Source organism: Chinchilla lanigera, unplaced genomic scaffold, assembly GCF_000276665.1.
Source record: "Chinchilla lanigera isolate Chin_1 unplaced genomic scaffold, ChiLan1.0 scaffold00041, whole genome shotgun sequence".
Taxonomy (NCBI): domain Eukaryota; kingdom Metazoa; phylum Chordata; class Mammalia; order Rodentia; family Chinchillidae; genus Chinchilla; species Chinchilla lanigera.
This window is the reverse complement of record NW_004955442.1, coordinates 16,528,823-16,552,914: the sequence shown is the minus strand read 5'-3', so window position 1 is coordinate 16,552,914 and position 24,092 is coordinate 16,528,823. Positions and strand designations below refer to the sequence as shown.

General features: G+C 56.2%; 2 protein-coding genes across 7 annotated transcripts; both read left to right on the top strand.

Annotated features, from left to right (window-relative positions):
- Positions 1-58: 58 nt before the first annotated feature.
- Wdr90 (WD repeat domain 90) lies at positions 59-17,964 on the top strand. Of its 4 annotated transcripts, none has more exons than XM_013517761.1 (42): positions 59-143; positions 398-489; positions 583-759; positions 840-948; positions 1,127-1,297; positions 1,480-1,594; positions 1,692-1,759; positions 2,094-2,197; positions 2,266-2,484; positions 2,938-3,006; positions 3,728-3,838; positions 3,912-4,057; positions 4,137-4,194; positions 5,649-5,767; positions 5,858-6,019; positions 6,106-6,236; positions 6,304-6,420; positions 6,713-6,948; positions 7,057-7,196; positions 7,346-7,476; positions 7,993-8,123; positions 8,419-8,568; positions 8,726-8,854; positions 9,067-9,182; positions 9,266-9,297; positions 9,488-9,607; positions 9,727-9,885; positions 9,969-10,066; positions 10,654-10,753; positions 11,001-11,122; positions 11,279-11,438; positions 11,524-11,714; positions 11,823-11,991; positions 12,121-12,232; positions 12,599-12,770; positions 15,817-15,939; positions 16,019-16,193; positions 16,287-16,417; positions 16,519-16,662; positions 16,736-16,855; positions 17,008-17,092; positions 17,495-17,964. In XM_013517761.1, the coding sequence occupies exons 1-42, from the start codon at positions 134-136 to the stop codon at positions 17,737-17,739; spliced, it is 5,469 nt and encodes a 1,822-aa protein (XP_013373215.1). In that variant the 5' UTR covers positions 59-133; the 3' UTR covers positions 17,740-17,964. The 4 variants fall into 4 exon arrangements, 3 of the variants coding, with proteins under 3 accessions (XP_013373215.1, XP_005391679.1, XP_013373216.1); XM_005391622.2 differs by having other exon boundaries at positions 9,257-9,297; XR_001235382.1 differs by lacking the exon at positions 17,495-17,964 and having other exon boundaries at positions 9,257-9,297; positions 16,716-16,855.
- A 94-nt stretch (positions 17,965-18,058) lies between these two features.
- Positions 18,059-24,029, top strand: Rhot2 (ras homolog family member T2). 3 transcript variants are annotated; one of them, XM_013517763.1, is made up of 19 exons: positions 18,059-18,378; positions 18,480-18,538; positions 18,627-18,708; positions 18,791-18,834; positions 19,680-19,733; positions 20,266-20,318; positions 20,388-20,496; positions 20,660-20,761; positions 20,896-20,994; positions 21,107-21,215; positions 21,295-21,415; positions 21,763-21,847; positions 21,918-22,060; positions 22,143-22,243; positions 22,316-22,446; positions 22,552-22,638; positions 22,781-22,903; positions 22,993-23,195; positions 23,394-24,029. In XM_013517763.1, the coding sequence occupies exons 1-19, from the start codon at positions 18,348-18,350 to the stop codon at positions 23,518-23,520; spliced, it is 1,863 nt and encodes a 620-aa protein (XP_013373217.1). In that variant the 5' UTR covers positions 18,059-18,347; the 3' UTR covers positions 23,521-24,029. The 3 variants fall into 3 exon arrangements, with proteins under 3 accessions (XP_013373217.1, XP_005391680.1, XP_005391681.1); XM_005391623.2 differs by having other exon boundaries at positions 18,059-18,384; XM_005391624.2 differs by lacking the exons at positions 22,552-22,638; positions 22,781-22,903 and having other exon boundaries at positions 18,059-18,384.
- The last annotated feature ends 63 nt before the right edge of the window (positions 24,030-24,092 follow it).

The following is a 24,092-nucleotide window of genomic DNA, read 5'->3' as shown; positions in this document are numbered from 1 at the left end:
TCACGTGACTCACGGGCGCCGCCATGACAGCGGAAGTGGTGCGCCGTTGCCTGGCGTCCGTTGCTAAGCGACGCGCTGCGTGCCCTGCGTGCGGCGGGCTGCGCCACAGGCGGGAAGCGCGAGCTGAGGAGCCATGGCCAAAGGTAGTAGCGCGCGCGCGGTGGGCTGGCCGAGGTCTGGGATATCAGGGGTCTCGAGGACCCCTGGGGCAGCGGCCGCAGCGTGCAGGGCCTCCTTCCCAGATCATAAGTCAGAGTCCCGATAGGGTTCGCCTGCTTGGCCGCTGGCCCTCAGAAGCCCGTGTGCCCTGGCCACGGTCACGCTAGCAAAGGGAGAGGGTTTTGGTGCCTTGCCAGTGCCCAGGGCGAGGCCTTCAGCCGCAGTGCCTCTCCCGCAGTGTGGCAGCACCCGTTCCTCAACGTCTTCAGATACTTCAGGGTGGACGAGTGGAAGCGGTCCAGCAAGGAGGGCGATGTGGCTGTGGTGATGGTACTGGGTACTTCCTCCTGGGGAATCCTCCGGATGGGCACTGTGCTGGGTGCTCCCTGGTCCACTGTGGCCTGTACTGTGCTCTCTCTCCAGGACAAGACCCTGAAGAGCTCCGTATATCGCATCCGGGGCTCTGTCTCTGCCAGTAACTACCTCCAGCTTCCCAGAAACAGCACCCACTCCTTGGGGCTAACCGGGCGGTACCTATATGTACTCTTCCGGCCTCTGCCCACCAAGCATTTTGTCATCCACTTGGATGTGGCCACCCAGGTGCAGTGCTTGGGAAGGGTCTGTGCACCGTACCCATAAGCTTGCCATCCCTTCCTCACAGCCTGGGTCTGCCCCTGCAGGACAGCCAAGTCATCCGAGTGTCTTTCTCCAGTCTCTTCAAGGAGTTCAAGTCCTCAACCACGTGGCTTCAATTCCCCTTTGTCTTTGAGACTAGGACACCCAGGAGAGGTGACACTGAGATGGGCCTTGTATGGTTGAGGAAGGCCACTGGTTACCCAGAGTGGGGTGGTACAGGCCCAGTTGGGCTTCTTTGGCCCAGTGGACAGGTGGGGGCAGGACTCAGCGTGGCAGCTGTGGAAGTGGGGCTGCAGGGAGGTGGGCACTGACCTAGCGACCTGTCCTGCAGACATGGCAGGAGTGGCCCCCCCAGGTGCCCGCTGGACCTTCCTGCAGCTTGACCTACATGATATCCTGTTGGTCTATCTGAGCCAGTGTTATGGCCACCTCAAGAGTGTCAGGTTGTGTGCCAACCTACTGGTCAAGAACCTCTACACCAGTGACTTGAGCTTTGACCCAGGTGAGGGCCATGCCCTATTCCAGTCTACATGTTCATCCCCTCTTGGCACCCCAGATTCTCTCTGCTTGGGTACTGTCCGAGTTCTGGCTTGATGTCATTGGAGGGTGGGGACCCCCAACTCTGGAGCAGAGGTTGGGTAGGGAGGTAGCTAAACTGATTTAGAGCAAGCCTGCTCTTTATAGCTGTGAGTGTCACTGATGCCCAGCGAACAAAGTTGCCCATCACTCCTGTTCCTCGAGAAATGGCCTTCCCAGTGCCAAAGGGGGAGAGCTGGCAAGACCACTACATTCACATCCGGTGAGTGGCTCTGCTATTCCCAAGGGAGTCACTAAGGCGGCAGGAGGGCAGCTAGCTGCTTGGCCCCCAGATACTGACTCTGCCTCTACCCATCAAGGTTTCCAAGTGACAGCCCACAGGCACCTTCTGAGCTGGTTCTGAAGAACAGCGCCCCTCCTGCTGCAGGTAGGCCTGTGGCGCCTTCAGGGTGCAAGGAACTCCATGGGAGTGGGGAGGCCTGGAAGGGACCTGGCATTTGTGGAGCCTGCATCTGGCATGTGCCCGAGGCACCCGTGGACAGGCACAGGCACCGTGGCTGGATAGTTGGTTGGTTGTCTATGCTCTCAGAACCACATGAGAGGTGTGTGAGAGGGACAAGCCTGGGCGGCAGGTTGAGCAGTTGCTGTGGTGTGGCTTCTGCAGGCAGCAAGATGGGCATCTGCTTTTCCTGCCCCTGCAGCACCGTTATGTGTATCTCTGCTCTGCTCACCCAGTCACAGGGGTCTTTGCTTTATTACAGTCTTCTTGGAACCTGTGCCACAGCTTCCCTCTCCCCTAGTGGCTCTCAGCAAGCCCATGCAATACAGGATGTTTCCTGTGGTCCAGATGTCCAGCTCCACAACTGTGAGTGCCCCCAATAGGACTGGGCAATGGCAACAGTAGGGTACTGATGGGCATTTGTTTCCCTGCAGTCTTGCCCAGCCCACTGTGCACCCAGGGTCCTTCCGGAGGTCAGCCTGTCCTGCATACATTTGGAAGGGTCCCGCCTAGGTGGCCTAAGTGTCTGTAACCAAGATTCTTCAGCTTGGGTGGAGGCCTCTGATGCACACACTGTGGTCAGTGGCAGCCACATGCTCACCCACAAGTCCCCTGGCGTGCATATGGCCCTCAAGGATGCTGGTTCCCATAAGGTAAGTCGCCATTCTAGAGCAGGAAGGGCATGGATAAGGTAGGATAAAGGGCTACCCAGTTTGGCCCACCCCAAGATGCCTTCAGAACAGACAGACCCCTAATTATCTCTTCTCATGCAAGCTCCTGGTGGAAATCAGAGCTTATAGAAGGCAGCTTTGAGCAAGAACCCCTCCTGACAGAGTGAAGAAGGGCTTGTTTCCCCAACCCTAACGGATACACTAGCCTGATGTGGTTTTTTAGGAGCAGGACATGGGGTTCCGAGAGGGTCTGGCATTCCAGTTGGGAACTCAGCTTCCCATGAGAGAACCTCTGATAAGAATGATCCTACCCTGGAAAGCACTTACCACTAGCTACAGCTCCACGTCTAGGTAGAACTTAGCCCTGGAGTAGGCAGAGGCAGCCCCTGGAGGCTGTGCTCTTCTAGGATCTCACTATGTATTTGCCTCTTTTAGCACTTCCTCCCGGACCCAGTCCTCAGGCTCAAGGGGATCATTGGCTTTGGGGGCCACAGCACCAAATGGGTGAGGGTCCTATGGCTGTTTGCACGGTGGTTCTCACTGGGCAGTATGAGCGTTGAGTACTTGGAGGGAGACAGATACTCAGCTACCTTGGTGTCAGGATCCCTTTACACACTGCAGACTCTGCTGGCTTGCCTCTGGTCCTTAGACCCCTGCCCTGCCCATGTCTGCCCAAGGTGATGGCAGGCCCAAGTTCATAGGTGTCCCCTGCTCCTTTGGAGTAGCTCGATAGGCAATAGCGGGCTCAAGTGTTCCAAAGACCTAAGAGTTTGGGCTCACTTCTTTAGAGGTATCACGTGGGTGGTTCCCTTTGATCCAGACCAGCTCTGTGGGATATGGACATAGCGTGGGGTTTCCTGATGAGTGAAGTTGGCCTTCTGAGAAAAAAATCCCCATTGGAGGAGGCAGCATTTCCCTCCTGCCCCTCAGTGACCCTAGGCCTTCACTGGGCCTTACTGGACACAGGCTCTAAATCTTTGGGGAGCCCTTTGGTCTCTTGCTAATTAGACCAAATGTCTGGGATTGGAGGCAAGGTCTGGCAGATATGCATGTGTGTCAGCTATCCCCGTGGAGCTGTGTCCAATCAACTCTTGTAACCTGTGACATAGGAAAGATGTGTGTACATGTGTGCTGGGCTTTCACTCCCAACCCCCAGCTAAGTAGGAGATGAAGCTGCCCTCTTGGGGTCCTTCTGGTGACCTTGGATCCGGCCCTTATGTGCCAGGCCCTGTGGACCAAGGATGGGGCAGCCGTGGTTTACCCCTGCCACGCAATCATCATTGTGTTGCATGTCTCCACTGGGGAGCAGCGTTTTTTCCTCGGCCACACGGACAAGGTGAGTGCCATCAGGGCCTGGGTCGGGGGGCAGCTGTAGGTCACACACCCTTCTCTACATTGTGCTTCCTCAGGTGTCTGCTTTGGCGCTGGACCGGGACAGCTTGCTATTGGCCTCGGCCCAAGTGCAGCCCCCCAGTGTGGTACGCCTTTGGGACTTCCCGACAGGGCGGTGCTTGTCCCTCTTCCGGAGCCCGATGTATGCTGTCTGCTCACTTAGGTGGGCATGGGGCTTCACCTGGGGCTGGGAGGGGTGGGGTAGGGGGCAGGCACTGCTGACCTCCTTGTCCCATCCATAGCTTCTCCAGCAGTGGGGCTCTTCTCTGTGGTGTCGGCAAGGACTACCAGGGGAGGACGGTAATGATCTTGTTCTGGGGAGGGGCACCAGCTGTGGCCAGTCTTTGTTTTCTAAAGTCTGTCTTGTTTTATTTCTGCTTATTAAAAAAACATGCTTTCTTTGTTAAAGAAAATAAAAAATAGCCAAACACAGTGGTATGCCAGTAGTTGCAACACTTGGGAGGCTGAGACAGGAGGGTCTCTGGAGCCTAGGAATTCAAGGCCAGCCTGGTCAGCATAGCTAGAGCCCATCTCAAAAAAAGTCAAGGGAGTCAGGGATAGAGCTTAGTGGCACAGTGCCTGCCTGACAGGCGTGAGGTCCTGAGCTCAATTCCTGGTACCTACCAGAAAAAAAAAAGAAAAAAAGAAAAAGAAAATCCAACACCCAGCGTGGTGATGCATGCCTGTAATCGTAGCATTCGGAAGTTTGGGGCAGGAGGATTGCTGTGAGTTTGAGGTCAGCCTGGTACATAAATGCGTTCAAGACCAGCCTGAACTGCGGTGAGACCCTGTCTCAAAAAGACAAAGGAAAAAAAAAAAGGTCCAGTGACTTAGGAAACAGTGGGTCCCCTCCTCTGACTTCTTCGTGATAGGGCTTCCTGTGGCCCTGACAATGTGTGCCCTGGGCTTTGGCACTCTGGGGAACTTGTGCCTGCTTCGTGAAAAGATGCCATGGGGTTCAGTGTTTATCCCTGGCACAACTGGTGTCACTTTAAGTCAATAAACAACTCACCTATCCTCTCTTGTTTTGTGTTGTACCTTGAGATGGGCTGTATGTATATTGTTGGGGAATCAAACCCAGGGTCTCTCCATTGAGCCACATCCCCAGTCCCCAGTCTTTTTTTTTTAAAACTTTGAGGCAGGGTTTCACTAAGTCACTAAGCTGTCTAGGTTGAACTTGATCTTGTGATCCTCCTGTCACAACCTCCCAGAGTACTGAGACTAGGGTATGTGCCACCACACCCAGCTAAGATAAGTGTTCTTATAAGTCACATCTCTGAAGCCAACCTGGTGTGAGAGTCAGAGGCTCCTCCCAAATGCTGAAGTGTCCCAGCATTTCATGTTGCTGATGCCTCTTGGTTTTTCTCCGGTACCGGGAACCGAACTCACGACCTTGCGCTTGCCAGGCAGGCGCTTTTGCCACTGAGCTAAATCCCCAGCCCCCGCCTCTTGGTTTATTATCCACTCTTCTATTTGTGGGTCGGGTTTTACTTTTTGTTTTTTCCTGTGAGGTTGCAGTGCCTAGCCAGGCTCATCTCTGAGGAGGTCCCAGAATTAGCTACATCTCAGGGCCGGTGTGCTGCACAGCTGGGTCTCTCATCCTCAGCAACCCACCTGCTCAGGGGCTGAGTTCTGCATGAGAGAAAAACCACTGCCTAGTGGGGTTCACCTGGGCTTCCCTGAATCAAGGGAGGGCAGGAGGAGGGCTTGGCAGCCAGCATCTGTGGCCAGAGCTCAACCTGGGTTTGTTGCAGGTGGTTGTGGCATGGGGCACTGACCAGGTGAGCCTTGGTGGCGAGGTGGTAGCTCTTGCGAAGGTGCACGCTGACTTTGATGTCCAGACCTTTCGGATTTCCCTTTTGGATGAGACCAGGTGATGGGGCTGACCCATGGTACTGAAACAAGGTCTGGGCCTCGAGCCCCTCTGCTCCCCAGTGTACTCATTCCTCTGTACCTTCTGCAGGATGGCATCATGTGGGCGGGGCAGTATACGGCTGTGGCGAATGCGTGGTGGGACACTGCGCTCCTGCCCCGTGGATTTGGGGGAGCACTGTGGACTGGAGTTCAGTGACCTTGCTTTTGCACAGGCCCCGGATAGCCACCAGGTGCCCTCCATCCACACTCTGTGAGCCCCTGCCCTTCCCTACTGCCTGTTGCCCAACCCACCCTGTGCCCCCAGAACCTCGCCTTACCTTTCACCCCCTTGTGCAGCTATGTGTGCAGCCGCAGTGGCCACATCCTGGAGGTTGACCCCCAGCACATGGCTGTGCGGTGCATCCACCGCTTGCTGCCCACAGGGGTCCCAAGTGACTCTCTCCCCAGAAAACAGTCCTTCAGTGCAGGTAGGGGGAGTTCCTATTGTAAGGGTGGTTGGCTTCACCCTGAGGCACTGATCTCCAGACTTCCTAGGCCCTGGCATCGCCATCAACAGCCTCAGTGTCTCTCTGACTGCGTGTGCTGTGGGCTCTGAGGACGGCTACCTGCGACTCTGGCCTCTGGACTTCTCCTCAGTGCTCCTGGAGGCAGGTGAGGCCATGAGCATATACCCTCCCACAGGGACAGGCCACTGGAGGCAGGCATCACAGGAGGGCACAGGGTGGCAGTTGCTGGGCAAGGCATTAACAAGGGCCTGGGTTAGGTTTAGGAGAGGCCTTCTTAAGGGAGCTGCTTCTCCTAGCCTGTAGGTAGCCTGGTGCCCTTGGCAGGAAGGTGATGGGTTGCCTATGTCTCGGAGGGCCCAGAGCCCCAGAATGTAGAGTCTGGGGTCAGCTATGGTACCCAGTGGGCCCAGGAGGTTGCTGACATTGCTTTTCCCCAGAACATGAAGGCCCCATCAGCTCAGTTTGCATTAGTCCCGATGGTCTCCGTGTGCTCTCCACCACCTCATCAAGCAACCTAGGCTTCTTGGACATCCCATCCCGAGAGTATACTGTGCTGGCACGCTCCCATATGGCCCCAGTGCTGGCATTGTCCACGGAGCAGAGCCGGGGGCAGCTGGCCACTGTATCCCTTGATCACACCGTCCGCATCTGGGACCTGGCTACCCTGCACCAGGTTAGAGGTGGCAGAGGGCAGGCAGGGCAGAGAGAGGCTGGGCACCTGGGGGGCCCTTGGCCCTCCCAGACCCACTGCGGCTTCTGCCATCTACCCTGTGTTTTCTAGCTATATGACTTTACATCCTGTGATGAAGCTCCCTGTGCTGTCACCTTCCACCCCACATGGCCAGCTGTTTTCTGTGGCTTCAAGAGTGGAACCATCCGTGCCTTCAGTCTGGAGAGTGCTGGGGTCTTAGTGGAACACACGTGTGTGCCCAGCACAAAGGCCTATGGTGGAAGCGGGTGGTTTGTGGGATCCCTGGGTGGGAAACACCTGCTGCTAAGCCAGTGCTGCCTACAACCCTGCATGTGTGGCTCAGTGGGCTAAGATCAGTGGGTATCCTTGTGTGTTGCAGGTGTCACCGAGGAGCCATCATCGGCCTGCTGGGTACCCCTGATGGCAACTTCCTGTTCAGCTCCTGCTCTCAGGGCTCCCTGGTTCAATACAGCTGTGCCAACTCTCAGTGCCATGTCCTCCGTGTAGCAGGTCAGCCCTCTGCAGCCACTCAGGCTGGTCGCCGGGTTCTAGCTAGCCAGTGCCCAGACACATAAGTCACACATGAGGCTGTCTCCCTAGCCTTATATCCAGACCCCTAGTGAGGGTTTTGTTTTAGGGTTCACCAGTACCCCTCAGCCAAAGATCAGCGAGGATTTGCCTACCTCACTCCAGGAAAAGGTGGGCAGCCTGAGCACCAGGTGGGAGTTAGGTCTGGCCAGAGGGCATCTACCTCTTCCTGTGGATGCTGTGATATGGGCCTACCAAGTAGTCACTTGGTCATCCCTCCTGGCCCCCTCAAGCACTCCCAACTTTCCTTATAGTGCCTGGTATTTCCTGGTATCTTGGGTCTCATACCTAAGCCTTGTGGCCTCCATGGAAAAGTGCCCTCCCCTGTTGATGTTTCCCACATGTAGGGGCAGTGTAGGGCAGCCCTTCCTCAGCCTACCCATATGTAGTACAGCACTAACTTCCTTCTTGCTAACCTGGTTCCCTGTGCTACCACAGCCAACACTGTGTGCCAGGATGCTCAGCCGCACCCCAACACCCTAGCAGTCAGCAGGGATAGCCGCCTACTGGCCTTTGTGGGCCCCTCCAAGTGCACAGTTACAGTCGTGGACTCAGCCTCTCTAGATGAGGTGAGTTCGTGGGATAGCCTGGGTCCAGGAATTCTTTCCTTGGCTGGGTATGGAGTGTGAGGAGGTCCAGGGAGCAGGTAGGCAGCTATGGCAGGCTCAGGTGCCATCCCACCTCATTTGTGGATGCAGAGAGCTCATTAGCCAAGTGGGGGCAGAAATGGCCTTGCTCTCCTTGGTGGAAGCACCCTCCTATACACTGAAGTTGGTACTCATCTGCCCAGGTGCCCCCTTCCCTGGCTCTAGGTGGTGCCAGCCATGCCTAGAGCTTGCAGCCAGAGGTCATTTTTCCTCCCAGCTGCTGCGGGTCAACGTCAGCACCCTGGACAGCCCAGATTCAGCTGTGGCCATCTGTTTTGGCCCCACATCTCTGGGCCACCTACTTGTGTCCACGTCATCCAACAAAGTTATGGTACTGAATGCTATGTCAGGACGCACTATCCAGGAGGTGAGCCTTAGGACTGTGGGCCACTGAAATGGCCTTCCTTCCCTCTGATCTTGTAGCTCCTCCACCTAAGGGGGCTGTGGCTACACTGTGAGGAGGGGAGGCCTCCAGGCTGCCTACTGCCCACTACAGGGCATTTTCCAAGAATGCTTTGTTGCAGCTGTCTAGTGCCCGCCCTGTGGCTTGCGCCTCCCTCGCTCTCAACAAGGATGCCTCTTTCTTGCTGGCGGCCTCTGGCCAGGCCATTGAGGTCTGGGAATACTCAACACAGTCTGACCCCAGCTGCCAGGTGTGTCTCATGGGCAGGGAGGCAGCTCTGGAGTTTGATCCTTCCTCAGGGGGCTGTGGGCATAGCAATGCTTGTGGGACAGAGGGCAGAGTTAGACCTCTGCACTGTCTGTGTCTGCCAAGGGCTAATTCCACATGGGGCTTCTTAGTCCTCATCCCATCAGGGTCCTGGGTGCACACAGCAGCATACCGTGTAACAGTCACTGCCCCTAGGTGTACATCGGTCACTCAGAGCCCGTGCAGGCTGTGGCCTTCACCCCTGACCAGCAGCAGGTCCTCAGTGTGGGGGATGCCATCTTCCTCTGGGATGTCCTGGCCACCCCTGAGAGGCAAGTATCTGCCCTTGACTGTGTCCACCTGGGTCTCCTGTTGGCCCCCCTGATATCCTTCTTATTGCTTCTAGTAACCGAAGCATTCCCAGGGCCTCCCCAGCCCATGAGGCCGGTGAGTGGTCTGGGTGTGGCTGGAAGGGGAGGGTATGGAGACACAGCAGATCCAGTAGTGCTGCCAGGTGGAGGGGGCACCACTTCCTTTCCCATGTCTCAGATACCCATGACCACTGTAGAGGCTGGCCGCCCCAAAAGACTCTGCCATCCCCACCCTGAGCTCCACATAGCTCCTTCTGTCTCTATAGGACAGCTGGAGGATACGGTGTCTGGGGCCAGGGGGCTTCCCCAGCAGCAGGTGTCCATGCCATGCCGGGTGTCCACAGCCCAGCTAGATAGCCACTTCAGGCCCCCTGAAGGCAATGATGGTAAGGGGCAGGATCCTGTGGGGAGGTCCTGGGAGGGTCTGAATGCCTGTGTACACTGCTTCTGGGGTGTGGGATACAGGGGGCCAGGCAGCATGGTCTTCCTCTTCTTGCTACCCCAGGCACATCAGAAGAAGAAGGATGCTATGAGGACAGCCACAGTCCCACGGGGCTCCACAAGTCCCCAGACCCACTTGTGTTTGTAGAGAAGGAGCCCAGTGGAGCTGGAGACATGGCCCGGGGGGCTGCCAGTGGCTCCTGGCAGCATCAAGACCAGCCCAGTAAGCAGGGAAGGACTTTGTGTGGGGCAGGATCTCTGGAGGGTGAAAAGCAGTTTTGAGTCCTGTGACTTTTCTTTTCCCAGGTACCTGGAGCACCAGGAAAATAAAAGCCCAGACTCCTACCCGACCAGATTCCTACAAGCACTTCACTGCTCGCTATAAGGCCTTCATGCTGGCCAAGGTTGGCTACACCCCACTCTGTGGGCAAAGTTTTTGTTTTGTTTTGTTCTGGTTTTTTGTTTGTTTGTTTTTGTTTTTTTGAGACAGGTCTCATTATGTGGTTCAGGCTGTCCTTGAATTCACTATATATCCCTGGCTGGCCTTGAACTCACTGTGATCCTCCTGCCTCAGTGCTGGGATGATATGTGTGTGCCACCATGCCCAGTGGGCAAGGAGGTTTTGTAGAGCCCTCTTCCCCAGTGAAAATGAGCCCTCTTAGGGTTCCTTCCCCAAGATCTTGGGCGTGCTACTGGTCCTTGGAGGCTTGCTCTCAGAGGGCACTTCTTCCTCCATTCTGCACGCACACTTCCTCCATCTTGTGGCATCCAGACTGGACTTGGGGCACCCTGCTGACCCCACCTCTACCTCTCACCGACTGCTGCCCTTTCTCATCTCAGGCTTCAGGTGCATCAAGCTCTGCAGCCCCCCACTGCACCTCCAGCTCAGACCTCTGCTGTCCTGGGTGTGCCCTGAAGCAACTGTCATGGGTGGGATTTGGGCCCTAGGCAGCTGTGCTGGGCACAGCATTCTGGGTCTCCTTTCTTACAGAACATCTGCCCTCCCACTGGTGGTGAGCAGCTGCGCCTGAAGGCTGTGGTGGGTTACAGCGGGAATGGGCGGGCCAACATGGTCTGGAGGCCTGACACAGGTAGGTTAAGGAGTCCCTACTAGAAGAATATAGGGCAGGGCCAAGCTGCCTGTCCCAAGCTAGGCTTTCATGGGTAAATAAGGTCTAGTAGTCAGGAGGAGGGCCCCAAGGTGAGTGGGGAAAGACACTGACACAGTGTTCCTCATAATGTCTTTGGCATTCCAGCCCACATCCCCAGGACCTGTGTGGCTTTAGCAGGGATAGGGAGGACATACGCCAGGAATGTTGGCGCCTTCTCTGTCCACAGGCTTCTTCGCATATACATGTGGCCGCCTAGTGGTGGTAGAAGACCTGCATTCTGGAGCCCAGCAGCACTGGCTTGGCCACCCTGAGGAGATTTCCACACTGGCCCTCAGCCACAATGCCCAGGTACCTGCCCTAACCAACTCTTGGCCACACCCAGGGCTAGGGTACACAACAGAGCCTGGTTCTCACCATGGACAGTGAAAGGGGCATGGTTCCAGCTTCCCCTTTACCCAGACCGATGGCTTCCCCATGACTGCTCACTCACCTCCCACCCACCAGGTCCTGGCCTCTGCATCTTGCTGTGGCAGAGCTGCTGCCCTCTGCCAGATCCGCCTCTGGGATGTGCCTGGGGGCCTCTGCCAGCAGCTCATCTCCCATCATGACAGCGCAGTGCAGGCCCTGGCCTTCTCTCCAGACGACACATTCCTTGTGACACTGGGTCAGTGGGCAGGGGTTGGCAGAAGGAGGAGCTTCCTGGACCTCTGGACCCCTGTTGCCTGATAGGGCCACCCATGCATCCCTAGGGGACTACCGTGATCGCACCCTTGCCCTGTGGAGCATGGCTACCTATGAACTTCTATCATCTAGCCGCCTTCTGGAGCCAATGCACGGCGTGGCCTTCAACCCCTGGGATGCAGATGAACTCACCTGTGTGGGCCCAGGCGCTGTCACCTTCTGGCTCCTGCAGCAGCGTGGGGCAGACATTAGCCTCCAGGTGCCAGGATGTTGGCTGGGTATTCAGGTCCACAAGTGATTTGGGGGCTGGGGGCTGGCAGGGCTCCTGGGATGTTGCTGACCGACAGCCACTCTTCTGCCCTACCAGGTGCACCGAGAGCCAGTCCCTGAGGAAATGGGGCTGGCTGAGCTGACCTCACTCTGCTATGGGGCTGCCCCCCTGCTCTACTGTGGCTCTAGCTCTGGCCAGGTCTGCGTCTGGGACACAGGTGCTGGCCGCTGCTTCCTAGTCTGGGAGGCAGATGACGGCGAAATTGGTGGGTCCCAGATGTGGCCCCTGGCCCCTCATAGGTGCAGGGCTTAGGACCTCTCCCTGGGACCTGTGGGCCTGGGATAGGAGGCTGTCTGGGAAATCATACCCACCCTGCCTCTACCCCATCTCCCAGGGTTGTTGGTGTGCTCAGGGTCCAGGCTGGTGAGTGGCAGCAATACAAGGCGGCTGCGTCTGTGGGCCGTGGGGGCTGTGCCTGAGCTGTGGCACAAGGGCTCAGGTGCCAGGTAAGTCACCAGGGGCCTGCTTGGCTGCATCCCCAGGATGTGAGCTACAAGAGAGCTCTGGTATGCTCAATGGGTCCCTCATGCTACCACCTCTGCCACACAGTGCCGTGCTCAGGCCAGGGCTGCCCTTCAAATCTGTCACCAGCTAGTCCCCTCCTTGGGGACACACTTGGGCCTGGCCTGAGTCCCACAGGCTGCAGCCTGAAAACAAAGACATGCTCAAAGCTCCCAGGCACTCGCCGCCATGGGGGCTGTCACTGTTTCTGCTCATGAGAGATAGCCAGGCCCCAGACATGATGGCCATCATTGCCCTGTTACCTGGCTCTTGTCTCCTGTCTCAAGACGTGCTACTTTATCCCCCCACAGGTCCAGTTCTGTGTTCATGGAGCGCGAGCTGACCCTAGATGGGGCTGTGGTGAGTGCCAGCTTCGACAGTGGCATGGACATGGGAGTGGTGGGCACCACAGCTGGCACACTCTGGTATATCAGCTGGGCTGAGGGCACCAGTACCCGCCTCATCAGTGGCCACAGGAGCAAGGTGAGGCCTTAGGCTGGGAGAGAGGATGCTAGAGGGGTTCCACCCTGGATGAACAGGGGAGACTGGCAAGCATGTTTGCTTTCCTGCCCTCTTTGTTGATTCCAGTCCACAGCTCAGGAGTGACCATCAGGGAGTCCCAGAGTGGGCTCTTGAGCACACTCGTCACATAGGTCCAGCTGGCATCTGTGCAAGGCAGTGTCTGACAGTCTCTGTAAGGTCTCTGAGGATTGAACTCAGGACTTTCACACTAAGCTACACCCCCACCCCCACCCATTTTGTTTGAGACAGTGTCTCGCTTAGTCTATAAATTACCTAGGCTGAGCTCAAACCTGCAGTCCTCCACCATCAGCCTCCCAGAGTCCTGGTATGACAGGGCATGTGCCACCACACCTGACTAACCTCTCTTTCTTTTGTTGTACTTGTTGAATACACCCTGTCCTTTGTCCTGGCACCTCCCATGGATTGAGGTCTGGAAGACAGGAGGCCAGGCAGGTTCTGGCAAGCCTGGTGAGATCTGGTCAGGTTCTAGTCTGTTCTTACTGAGTTTAGTCAGGTTCTGGTTGTGTCTGGTCATGTCTAGTCAGGTTCTGGTCAAGATCTGGTCATGTCTGTCAGGTTCTGGTTTAGTTCTGGTCGGGTCTGGTCAGATTCTGGTCAAGTCTGATCATGTCAGGTTCTAATTAAGTGTGAGTCAGGGTCTGGTCAGATCTGAGTCAGGTTCTAGTCAGGTGTGGTCAGGAATGGTCAAACCTGGTCAGGTTCTGGTCAGATCTATTTGGGTCTGGTCAGGTTCTGGTGAGGTCTGTTTGGATCTGGTCAGTTGTATTTGAATTTGGTTGGGGTTCTGGTCATATTTGGTCAGGTTCTTGTTCTATTCATTTCTCAGGTTCTGATCAGGGTTTGGTTGGGTCTGGTTAGATCCGTTCAGGTCTAGTCAAGGTCAGTCAGTCCTGTAGCCACTTTAGAAGCAGCACACTGTCCCTGGTGGGAAGCATGGAGGCTCCCGGCAGGGGGACAACACCACCATGCATGTTGCAAGCAGGGTTCTGGTTCTTTTCCATCTCTGCTGAGTAGCTGCAGACTTCAGGCGAGAAAATGGCCTCGGAAGCTATATTTCCCAAGGCAGAGCTGGAACCGTAGCAGCAGGGTCACCATCCAGTTCTTGGTTGGCTAGGTTCCTGAGCATCGAGTTGGCTCCTGGGGAGAGCCGGTGTGCCAGTGTGCCAGTGTGCTTCATCACCGGGCGCCTTTAACACGTACCTCAGAATGTGTCTGGGTCGCACTTCACTGTGCCATATTGAATTTTTCTATTCATGGAGTCCTGCCTTCAGTCAGCATGAGACTCAAAGAATAGGATTTGTTTTGTTTTATCTTTTCTCTTCCTTTCTCCTTCCTTCCTTCTTTCTCTCTCTCTCTCTCTCTGCTGATACTGAACCCAAGACATTTACACCGAGCTACATCTTCAGCCCTTTATATTTTTATTTACTTTTTAATTGGGGTTGTTTGCTTTTGAGATAGGGTCTTGCTGTATAGTTCAGACTAAGCTTGAACTCACTATTAACCCAGTTGGTCTTGAACTTGGGGTGATCCTCCTGCCTCAGACTCCTGAGTGCTGGGATTACAGGTGTGCACTACCACACTTGAGGGTTTTTTTTAGATATAGTCTCACTAAATCGCCCAGGCTGGGCTTGAAGTTATGATCTTCCTGCTTCAGTCTTCTAGTGTTGGGATTACAAGCACTGGCTACTGCACCTGCTTCTTACTCCTTTTTAAAAAAGCTCTTTATTTAAAGATAAGGGCTGGGATGTAGCTCAGTGATATAGCATTTGCCTTCATGAAGTCCTAGGTTTGATACCAGCACTACAAAAAAAAGGGAATTGTGTGTGTGTGTATGTGTGTGTGTGGTCAAACCCAGGGCCTTGTGCATGCACTACTACTACCACTGAGCTACATCCCCAGCCCTTCAGGAATTATTTATTTGAAGATAAGAGTAGCTGTTAAAGAAATCTGAGTTTAAGATGGAGATGAGTAAGGGTTACTTTTCTGTGTGGTAACAGATTTACTAGTTGGGCGTGGTGGCACACGCCTGTGATCCCAGCACTTGGAAGGCTGAGGCAGGAGGATCTCTGCGAGTTTGAGGTCAGCCTGGGCTACAAAGTAAGTTTAAGGCTAGCTTAAACTGCATAGTGAGATCTCATCTCAAAAAGACAAAAATAAAAACAAAACAAAACAGATTTACTGAGTCATAGTTATAAACTATGATGCTAATCCATTTAAAATGAGCAGTTTTTAGTGTCTTCAACAGAGTTATGTACCATCAGCTCAGTTAATTTCAGAGCCTTCTTTATCACCTCAAAAGGAAACCCCTACTTATCAAGTAACCCCTCCCCATTCCCGATTCCATCACTCTTGGCAACCGCTCATCAGCTTTCTGTCTTCATGGATGTCCTCCTTTGGGCAGTCCACACAAATAGGTGCTATACTGTGCAATCTCTGCGTCTTTTTCCTGTACTGGACATCATGTCTTCCAGGTTCATCAGGCAGCAGCATGTTCTTCCTGTTTTTCTTTTTTTTTTTGGTACTGGGAATCAAACTCACAGCCTTTTTACGGAGCCTCAATGGCACATCATGGCACATGTACCTCCTTTCTCTAAAAATCCCTGATTCTCAGTGATACCATGTGATGTCTTCCTTCCTTCCTTGACATACATTCAACCTCAGGGAAATACCGTGAGGCTGCCAGTGTTATAACTACTGAACTCAGCTGGGGGTGCCTTTGTGTTTTTCCCTCCAGTCTGCTAAAGACTCATGGTTACTTACTGTGTTTCAAATTCTGCCACATAGCCCTTCCACAGAGGCCCATGTCCCACTGGCTGGTGAGTCACACCAGTTCTGGTGAAGGGTCTGTTTCTTTACACCACCTGGAGGTGGCTGGGCCAGACAGGCTTGGGTAAGAGAAACGCTCTGTGTGGACAGGCTGGCCTTGGCGCCTGAGGTAGGAAAGGCCCCTCTGGGGGGTCTTCTCAGCCCAGTGGGGTCCCCACAGGTGAATGAAGTAGTCTTCAGCCCTGGCGAGTCATACTGTGCCACCTGCGGTGAGGATGGAAGTGTGAGGGTGTGGTCCTTAGCCAGCATGGAGCTGGTGATCCAGTTCCAGGTGCTTAACCAGGTATGTGGAAGTAGGCAGGGGCTCCCTCTGGCCCCCCTTCCTGGACCACTGCTGAGGTTTCCACACCACGGGTCCCTAGAGCTGCCTCTGCCTTGCATGGAGCCCCCCATCCTGTGGACACCCAGAGCAGCAGCAGGTGGTGGCAGGCTACAGTGATGGCACACTGCGTATCTTTAGCATCTCCTGTACCACAATGGAACTCAAGATGCACCCCCACCGGACAGCACTGACAGCCATTGCCTTCTCCACCGACGGTGAGGAGCTGGGGCTATGCAGGGTGACCACATCAGACCTCCAAGCTGGGGACTGGCCTCACAGGGTGTTGGCATGGTCCCTGTCTGGCCCAGGTCAGACCATCCTCTCTGGAGACAAGGATGGGCTTGTGGCAGTGAGCCGTCCCAGTACAGGAATGACCTTCCGTGTGCTGAGTGACCACCAGGGTGCCCCAATCTCTACCATCCAGAGCACACGCAAAGAGGTAAAGCATCCGCAAGAGCTGGTAGGGAAGGGTCTGGGGTAAGGTCAGGCAAGATGGTGGGCACTTTGGGGCAGGAGGTGCCCATAACCCTCAACCCCCAGTATGGAGACCTAGGAGTAGAAGGTGAAGACCTGTGGCTGGCTGTTAGTGAGGACCAGCGGGTCAGCGTCTGGGTCTCCAACTGGCCACGGAACCACTGCAAACTCCTGGACTGGTTGAGCTTCCCAGCACCTGCTGCTTTGGAGGTAAGTGTTCAGTGGTACATGGATGGTGACTATACCTGCCCACCCCACCACAGCATGCTGTACTCCTCTGCAGACCTCAGGCCTCCCGCCACCCTCCCTTGCCACCTTTTGCCCTTGGGACCTAGCGCTGCTGGTATGTGTAGGCCTTGGCACACGTGAAGAGGTGGTCTTCTACAGCCTTCGCCAGAAGCAGGTGTGTGTACCCACCTACTTGGTGCTAGCAGCCCTAGCGTCCAGGGCTCTGGAGCCCAGGGTCAGGGGCTGTGAGAGGCTGAATTGTACAGCAAGCAGGAACTACCACTGCCCTGGCCTGGAGGCCCCAAGCCTCATCCTGGCTGTCCACAGGTGGTAGAGAAGATACTGCTGCCCTTCTTTGCCATGTCTCTGAGCCTGTCCCCAGGGGCCCACCTCATGGCTGTTGGCTTTTCTGGTAAGTGCTGGTAGATGCAGACTCAGGCCTGCCTTAGGTGGAACCTGAGCCAGCTTAGTTGCACCCCCTGAGACACACACCTCACCGCTCTGCCCCAGGCTCCTTGTTCACAAGGGGGCGTGAGAAGATGCCTGCCGCAAAGAGTGCTTAGTCTCAGGAGACAAGGTGGGGGAGCATGCGGCACAGCACAGGCTAAGGTCTGAGTGGGAAGGTAGTAACAACAGAGAGGACTTGGCTGGTCCAGTCACAGGGCCACAGGAGCCCAAGTGTGAGACTGCAGTAGGCCCCTAGCAGCACTGGTTGCCTGTGCCAACGCTGTGCCCAGCCATGGACAGAGAGGGAAGGAGTAGGAAACCCTGCCATGTACTGCCTGACCCTCCCACCTCTACCTTTTGCCCACAGAGTGCACAGTGAGCCTGGTGGACTGCACATCAAGGACCACCCAAGAGTTTGCTGGCCATGATGATGTGGTGCACCTGTGCAGGTTCACCCCATCAGGCAGGCTGCTCTTCACAGTGGCCCACAGTGAGGTCCTGGTTTGGGAGGTCCTGAGTCCCTCAGCTGCAGTGGACCTGCCTTCCCAGGTGTCCCGAAAGGCTGCTGTGCCCTGGAACAGAGAAGCCAGTGTGGATGGTGGACCAAGATGACTGGGACAGGACCTGACTCTAAATCATTAGGCCTAAGCTTTCTTGAATTCTGGTGACCCAAAAGGACTTAAGGGACTTGGGGGTGTAACTCTGGTAGAGCATGTGCTCAGCACAGAAAAAAAAATTAGAATACCTGTTGGCTTTTCACCTAAGGGTTTTTTACTTAATGTTTCTACCTTGTATGGTTTAAATATAAACAGGCATTTATTGTATTTTGCTACAATATTATTATGGCCCTGTCATTGCATTTCTACTGGTCACTCCTGTCATCCCCTGCCTGACCCCAAGTCTTCTGCCCCAAGTCCACAACCACGCCCCTTTCTGCCCATCTGCAGCGGGTAGGAGATATAGGTCGCCGCAGGGGGCCGGCGCAGCCAACAAGGTTGGGCGCGCTCCTGCGGTGGCGCTGTTGCATCCCTCTCAATCACTAGTGCGGCTGCGCGGATGGAACCGGAAACATAGGCGAGGCTGGGGGCCGGAAGTGCAGGCCCCGGGGAGAGCGTGGGGCGGGGAGAGCGTGGGGCGGGGAACTCGCGGGTCCGGTAGGGCGGGGCTCAGGGGTCGGGGTTTGAGGGTCAGGACCCAGACGGGCGGGAGCAGGCGCAGCCATGAGGCGGGACGTGCGTATTCTGCTGCTGGGTGAGGGTAGGTTCCTGGCCGCAGGCGGGTCGTGGGGTGGGTGGACACGGGAATGCCCTAATTTAGGCTTCCTGCGTCATCGCCCCGCCCCACCCGCGCAGCCCAGGTGGGAAAGACGTCGCTGATCCTGTCACTGGTGGGCGAGGAGTTCCCTGAGGAGGTGCGTGGGCGCCGAGGGCAAGGTACGGGGCTGGATCTCAGTGAGAGGGCTAAGGGTTAGGACCCAGTCACCTCTTTACCTCTTGCAGGTCCCGGCCCGTGCAGAGGAGATCACCATCCCCGCAGATGTCACCCCAGAGAAGGTGCCCACCCACATCGTGGATTACTCAGGTAGCACCCGCACTAACCATGGGCTGCCTGCCCTGTCCTCCCTGTAGAGGGAGGGTCTGCAGCAGTCTGTCTTTCCCCTTAGAATCCGAGCAGACGGATGAGGAGCTCCAGGACGAGATCCACAAGGTGCGACATATTCCAAGCATGGCTCAGTGCTCTCGGCCACATCCACCTCGGCCTAATCAGCTTCACCTACCTGGGAAGCTGGATTAAGGTGCCGGGCTATCCATAGCCTGATAAATCTTCTGTGAACTCTGAACACCCAAGAGTCGTTGTGGCTTTCAGGACACACCCTTGCGCAGCCAGGGCCAGTCGAATCCCTTCAGTAGTGCTCAGGGACAGAAGAGACCTCAGGTCTGTGAGGAACAGTCCCGTGTCCTTCACAGCATCCCCTTAAGCCTCTGTCCTTTGGTCCTGGCTCTGTTCTGGTTCACTGCCCTGGACCTCCAAGCTGTGGTGAGCGTTGCACTTAACTGGGGCTCACATGGTAATAGCAGATGTATATGCCATCAGCCCCTTGCAGCATCTGCTAAGACCTGCACATGTTGTCTTAGTCGAGGGTGTAGACACCATGGGCTGGGTGGGCAGCCTCATCTCATCTGTTTTCCATCCCTTTGGCTGCTTGTTGTGAAGTGAAAACAAGAGATGGAGGCCATGGATGGGTCCCATTTTACCTACATCTTACTCTAGATGGTATCTGGCTTGATCACTCTGGAGCTGTTGACCAGACCCATGGTGCTGGGGCCTAGTGTCTGCACTGGGACTACAGGGCTTTGGAAGTGGTGTCCTCTGAGGCTTCCAGTCCCCAGTGTGACACAGCTGGGGAGCACTTACCCTATAGGCACCTGGCTGGGGCAGGTTCCAGGAAGAGTGGGCTTCCTGGGCCTTGGAGCCACACCTGAGACTTGCTGGAGCTTTGGGATGTGTGGTGTAGCTTCTGGTCACCGTGTGCCTCACTGCTCCCCCTGCAGGCAAATGTGGTGTGTGTGGTATATGACGTGTCTGAGGAGGCTACCATCGAGAAGGTGAGCAAGAGGCGGCTTCCCATCTGTCCCATGTGCCTGTTGTTGGCACCTGGGTCAGTCAGCAGCCTGTCTTCCCTGTAGAGCCACATGGCGTATAGTGGATCTTTGTGGTCCAAGTAGACCCTTACCCACTCTTGTGGTCAGTCACATGTCTGTTGTCTCAGGGGTCCCCATACTTCTCAGTTGAGGTCCATTTCCTGGGACCCCATCTCCCTGGAGAGAGCCTAGAATGATCAGTCTGAACTGTTTAGGCCAGCAGCCCCTTGCCTATCCTGGCACTAGAATGCCATGGGGAATGGGCAGGGATTTGCTTGAGGGCCTAGGACCCTGGCCTATGTGTGGAGGGGTGGTTTGCAGCTGCTCAGACCAGCTAAGGTCCTATGTGCCATCTCCCTTTCTTCCACCAGCTTCATTCCAGTGACTGTAGCTTTGATCGCCACTTGGCTTCAGCCTCTTTTCTCCTTGACCTTGGTGCACGCTCCAGGCAGGCACCGTGGGCTGGGTAGGCAGCCTCGTTTCATTTGCTTTTCAGATTCGAACCAAATGGATCCCGCTGGTGAATGGCAGAACTGGAAGCGGGCCCAGGTAACAAGCAGGGCCTGGGGGGCGGGGTGGCAGAGCCCCCACCCCTGATGACCATGAGCATCTCCCCAGGGTGCCCATCATTCTGGTGGGCAACAAGTCAGACCTGCGACCAGGGAGCAGCATGGAGGCTGTGCTGCCCATCATGAGCCAGTTTCCTGAGATAGAGACCTGTGTGGAGGTGAGCAGGCATGTGGGGAAGGCATGGAAAGGAGGAAGGGGCTGGGGTGAGGACAGGAATGTGGAGACACTGCAGCAGGTGCCTGTGAGGGGCAAGCCTGACCCCTATGCCTCTGTTTCCTGTGGATGCCTCTCGGGTTCTCTCCTGTCCTGTACTCTCCCAGTGTTCGGCCAAGCACCTGAGGAACATCTCAGAGTTGTTCTACTATGCCCAGAAGGCTGTTCTGCACCCTACAGCTCCCCTCTATGATCCTGAGACAAAGCAGGTAAGCAGGAGGTGAGAGCCCCACACTCTGCCCTGGAGCTCTTGTGGGTATTGGGTGGAGAGAGTAAGCAGGGTGGCTGTGGCAGGGTGGACCAGGCAAAGGCCACCTGCAGCACTTAGCTGCTGTCCCTGCAGCTGACACCCAAGTGTGCCCAGGCCCTCACACGCATCTTCAAGCTCTCGGATCAGGACCTGGACAACTCACTCAGTGATGAGGAGCTCAATGCTTTCCAGGTGTGCACCCTGCCCCATGGTACCCACCCCCAGGCCTCAGTCAATCTCAGTGATGTGACCTGGCAAGCAAGGGTCAGCTAGCTGATCTGAAGCAATTTCTTCTTGGAGGCAGAAGTCCTGCTTCGGCCACCCTCTGGCCCCACAGGCCTTGGAGGATGTGAAGAGGGTGGTCTGCAAGAATGTGCCAGGTGGCGTGCAGGATGACCGGCTGACCCTGGATGGTAAGACAGATATCCCCCCCAGGCCCTGGCATAGGGAATGGGCTGTGCTGTGCTGGGTGCTACCTTCTCTCTCCCACAGGCTTTCTTTTCTTGAACACACTATTCATCCAGCGCGGCCGGCATGAGACCACGTGGGCTATCCTACGGCGCTTTGGCTACAGCGACATGCTGGAGCTGACCACTGACTACCTCTTCCCACCGTGAGTACTTGGTGGGATGTGAGGTCCATCCTTTAGGGGCAGAGAACCTCTTGGCAGCCAGGCATGTGCCCCACTCTACTGGCTTCCTGGCCCAGGTCTGCCTCAAACCCCTTGGTGTGTACAGAGTACCAATTGAAGGGTTCTGGGCCCATGTCAGGGCCCTGATACAGCATGGTCCTGTGACTTAGGGACTCAGCCAGCACCCTCCTTACCTGCTCCCAGCTCTGTGGGATATAGGGCTGCAGGAGCCCTGGGAGGCCTGACTGCACCGATGGGGTAAGCAGGAGGTGTGCCAGCACAAATCACAGGGTTCCCTGGGAACCAGATGGGTGTGTTGTCCCCCGCAGGCTCCACGTGCCCCCTGGCTGTAGCACTGAGCTTAACCACCATGGCTACCAGTTCGTGCAGCAAGTGTTTGAGAAGCATGACCAGGTGAGCCCCATCGCCCTTGCCAGCCCCAGCCACCTGCTCAGCACACGTCACCTCCACCCTCTGCTCCCAGGACTGTGATGGTGCCCTGTCGCTGGAGGAGCTGCAGAACCTCTTCAGCGTGTTCCCAGTGGCTCCTTGGGGCCCTGAGCTTCCGCACACTGTTCGCACTGACTCAGGCCGGCTGCCCCTGCATGGGTACCTCTGCCAGTGGACGTAAGTGCAGTCCTCGATACCCATCCACACCTGCCCGCCGTGCCTTCCTCACTGTGACACTGTGCCTCCCGCCTGCCCTCAGCCTGGTGACCTACTTGGATGTCCAGCACTGCCTCGAACACCTTGGCTACCTGGGCTACCCCACCCTGTGTGAACAAGAGTCACAGGCTCAGGCTATCACAGGTGGGCAACCACCCACTGGGTCTTGGGCTCAGCTCTCCTTGCAGCTCCCCTCACCTGAGTTCACCCTCGCAGTCACCCGTGAGAAGAGGCTGGACCAGGAGAAGGGTCAAACACAGCGGAATGTCCTCATGTGCAAGGTGGTGGGGGCCCAAGGAGTGGGCAAGTCTTCCTTCCTGCAGGCCTTCCTTGGCCACAGCCTGGGGGTGAGTTATCTGTGGAGACCCCCCGCCACCAGGGACTCTGGGGCAGGAGAGTACACTTGGAATATTAGGGTCAGTGAACATCAAGATCTCCCTCCTACCCCTCAGCACCAGGACACCAGGCCATTCCCCCAGGGCTCTCCTGTCTACGCCATTGACACAGTACAGGTCAACGGGCAAGAGAAATACCTGATTGTGAGTGCCGGCCACACACTCTGACCCTGAGGGTAGGCTGGGACGCCCTCATACCCATGCCCTCACCTTGTGGAGCTCTCTCAGGGCAGCCCTGGGAGACCCAGGCCTTGGGAATACCTCCTGAGGTTACCATTTATCCCAGCTGTGTGAAGTGGGTACAGACAGTCTGCGGGCCACCTCACCTGATGCTGCCTGTGATGTTGCCTGCCTGATGTTCGATGGCAGTGACCCCACGTCCTTTCTGTACTGTGCCAGCGTCTACAAGGCAAGGCAGGGGCTGGGGGCCTGTTGGAGAGCACAGCTGTGGGTGGGGTAAACGGTGAGCTCAGCCTTCACATGGCCCATTCCCCACAGCACCACTACATGGACGGCCAGACACCCTGCCTCTTCGTCTCCTCCAAGGCTGACCTGCCCGAAGGTGTTGCCCCACCAGGCCTGTCACCAGCTGAGTTTTGCCGCCGACACCGGCTGCCCGCCCCAGCCTTGTTCTCCTGTCAAGGCCCAGCCCTGCTAAACACTGATATCTTCACCCGGCTGGCCACTATGGCTGCATTCCCGTGGGTGCCTGCATCACTGCTCAGGGGAGGGTGGCCTGTCCTATCCCAGGGCCATTGGTGTCTGCTAGTAGGGTGTGCCGGGGTCAGGCTGCAGGGTGGGGCTCTGTGGCCTGGTCTCTGCTGGCCACCTGAGACAAAGTGGAGGGGTGCAGCAGCCAGAATGTGGGCACAAACCCTGAGTACCCCTCTTCCCTGCAGACATCTGGCTCATTCAGAGCTGCACCACACCTCCTTCTGGCTCCGGGGGATGCTGATAGCTGTCGGAGCCGCTGTGGCAGCAGTTCTCAGCTTCTCACTCTACAGGGTCCTGGTGAAGAGCCGATGATGACCCTGGAAATCCTGGCACAGCCTGCCGTGGGGGCCCTGTAGGGTCAGCATGGCCCACGTGGTGTGGGTTTTCAGTCCCACACTGCAGGAACCCTGGGGTACTGGTGTAGGACCACTGCTTGAGGAGCATCTGTCTGTCTAAATCTTTGCTTCTGAAGACAGGCTACCCAAGGCTGGGCTATGTTCTGTCAGGCTGTGACCTGGTTCCTGCCTAGCCTGATGGTGGGGGCAGGTGTACTACCTGCATGGCCTCACCCTTGTGGGCACCTGTGGGTGGGAGGCTGGGGTCATGGGCAAGGAAGTAGGTAACCAGACCTGAGGTTCTCGGGTCTCCCTGCCTTCTCCTTGGTCTGTGTGGTCAGTGGGTACCCAGGGGCCAGAGGAGGTGGCCAGAACAGGAAGTGGCTAGACCAAGTGCGGTCCCCACTCAGATCCAGTTAAGAGCCTTGCCCGTGGCCACGCCCACAGCAGAAGACAGATTTCCAAATTAAACTTCTGTCTTTTCCACTTCATGGTTCTGAAGATAGCTTTTCCTGAATCAGTCTAAGATAGATGTTTTGGTATGGGCTG

Bases quoted from the DNA above. Each gene is read 5' to 3' on its own strand.
- Wdr90 (XM_005391622.2), top strand. The intron at 490-582 runs GTACTGGGTACT...CTCTCTCTCCAG, and splicing joins GCGATGTGGCTGTGGTGATG to GACAAGACCCTGAAGAGCTC. The intron at 6,237-6,303 runs GTAGGGGGAGTT...CAGACTTCCTAG, and splicing joins AAAACAGTCCTTCAGTGCAG to GCCCTGGCATCGCCATCAAC.
- Rhot2 (XM_005391623.2), top strand. From the start codon at position 18,348: ATGAGGCGGGACGTGCGTATTCTGCTGCTGGGTGAGG. The intron at 21,416-21,762 runs GTGAGTACTTGG...TGTCCCCCGCAG, and splicing joins ACTGACTACCTCTTCCCACC to GCTCCACGTGCCCCCTGGCT. The intron at 22,061-22,142 runs GTAAGTGCAGTC...GCCTGCCCTCAG, and splicing joins GGGTACCTCTGCCAGTGGAC to CCTGGTGACCTACTTGGATG.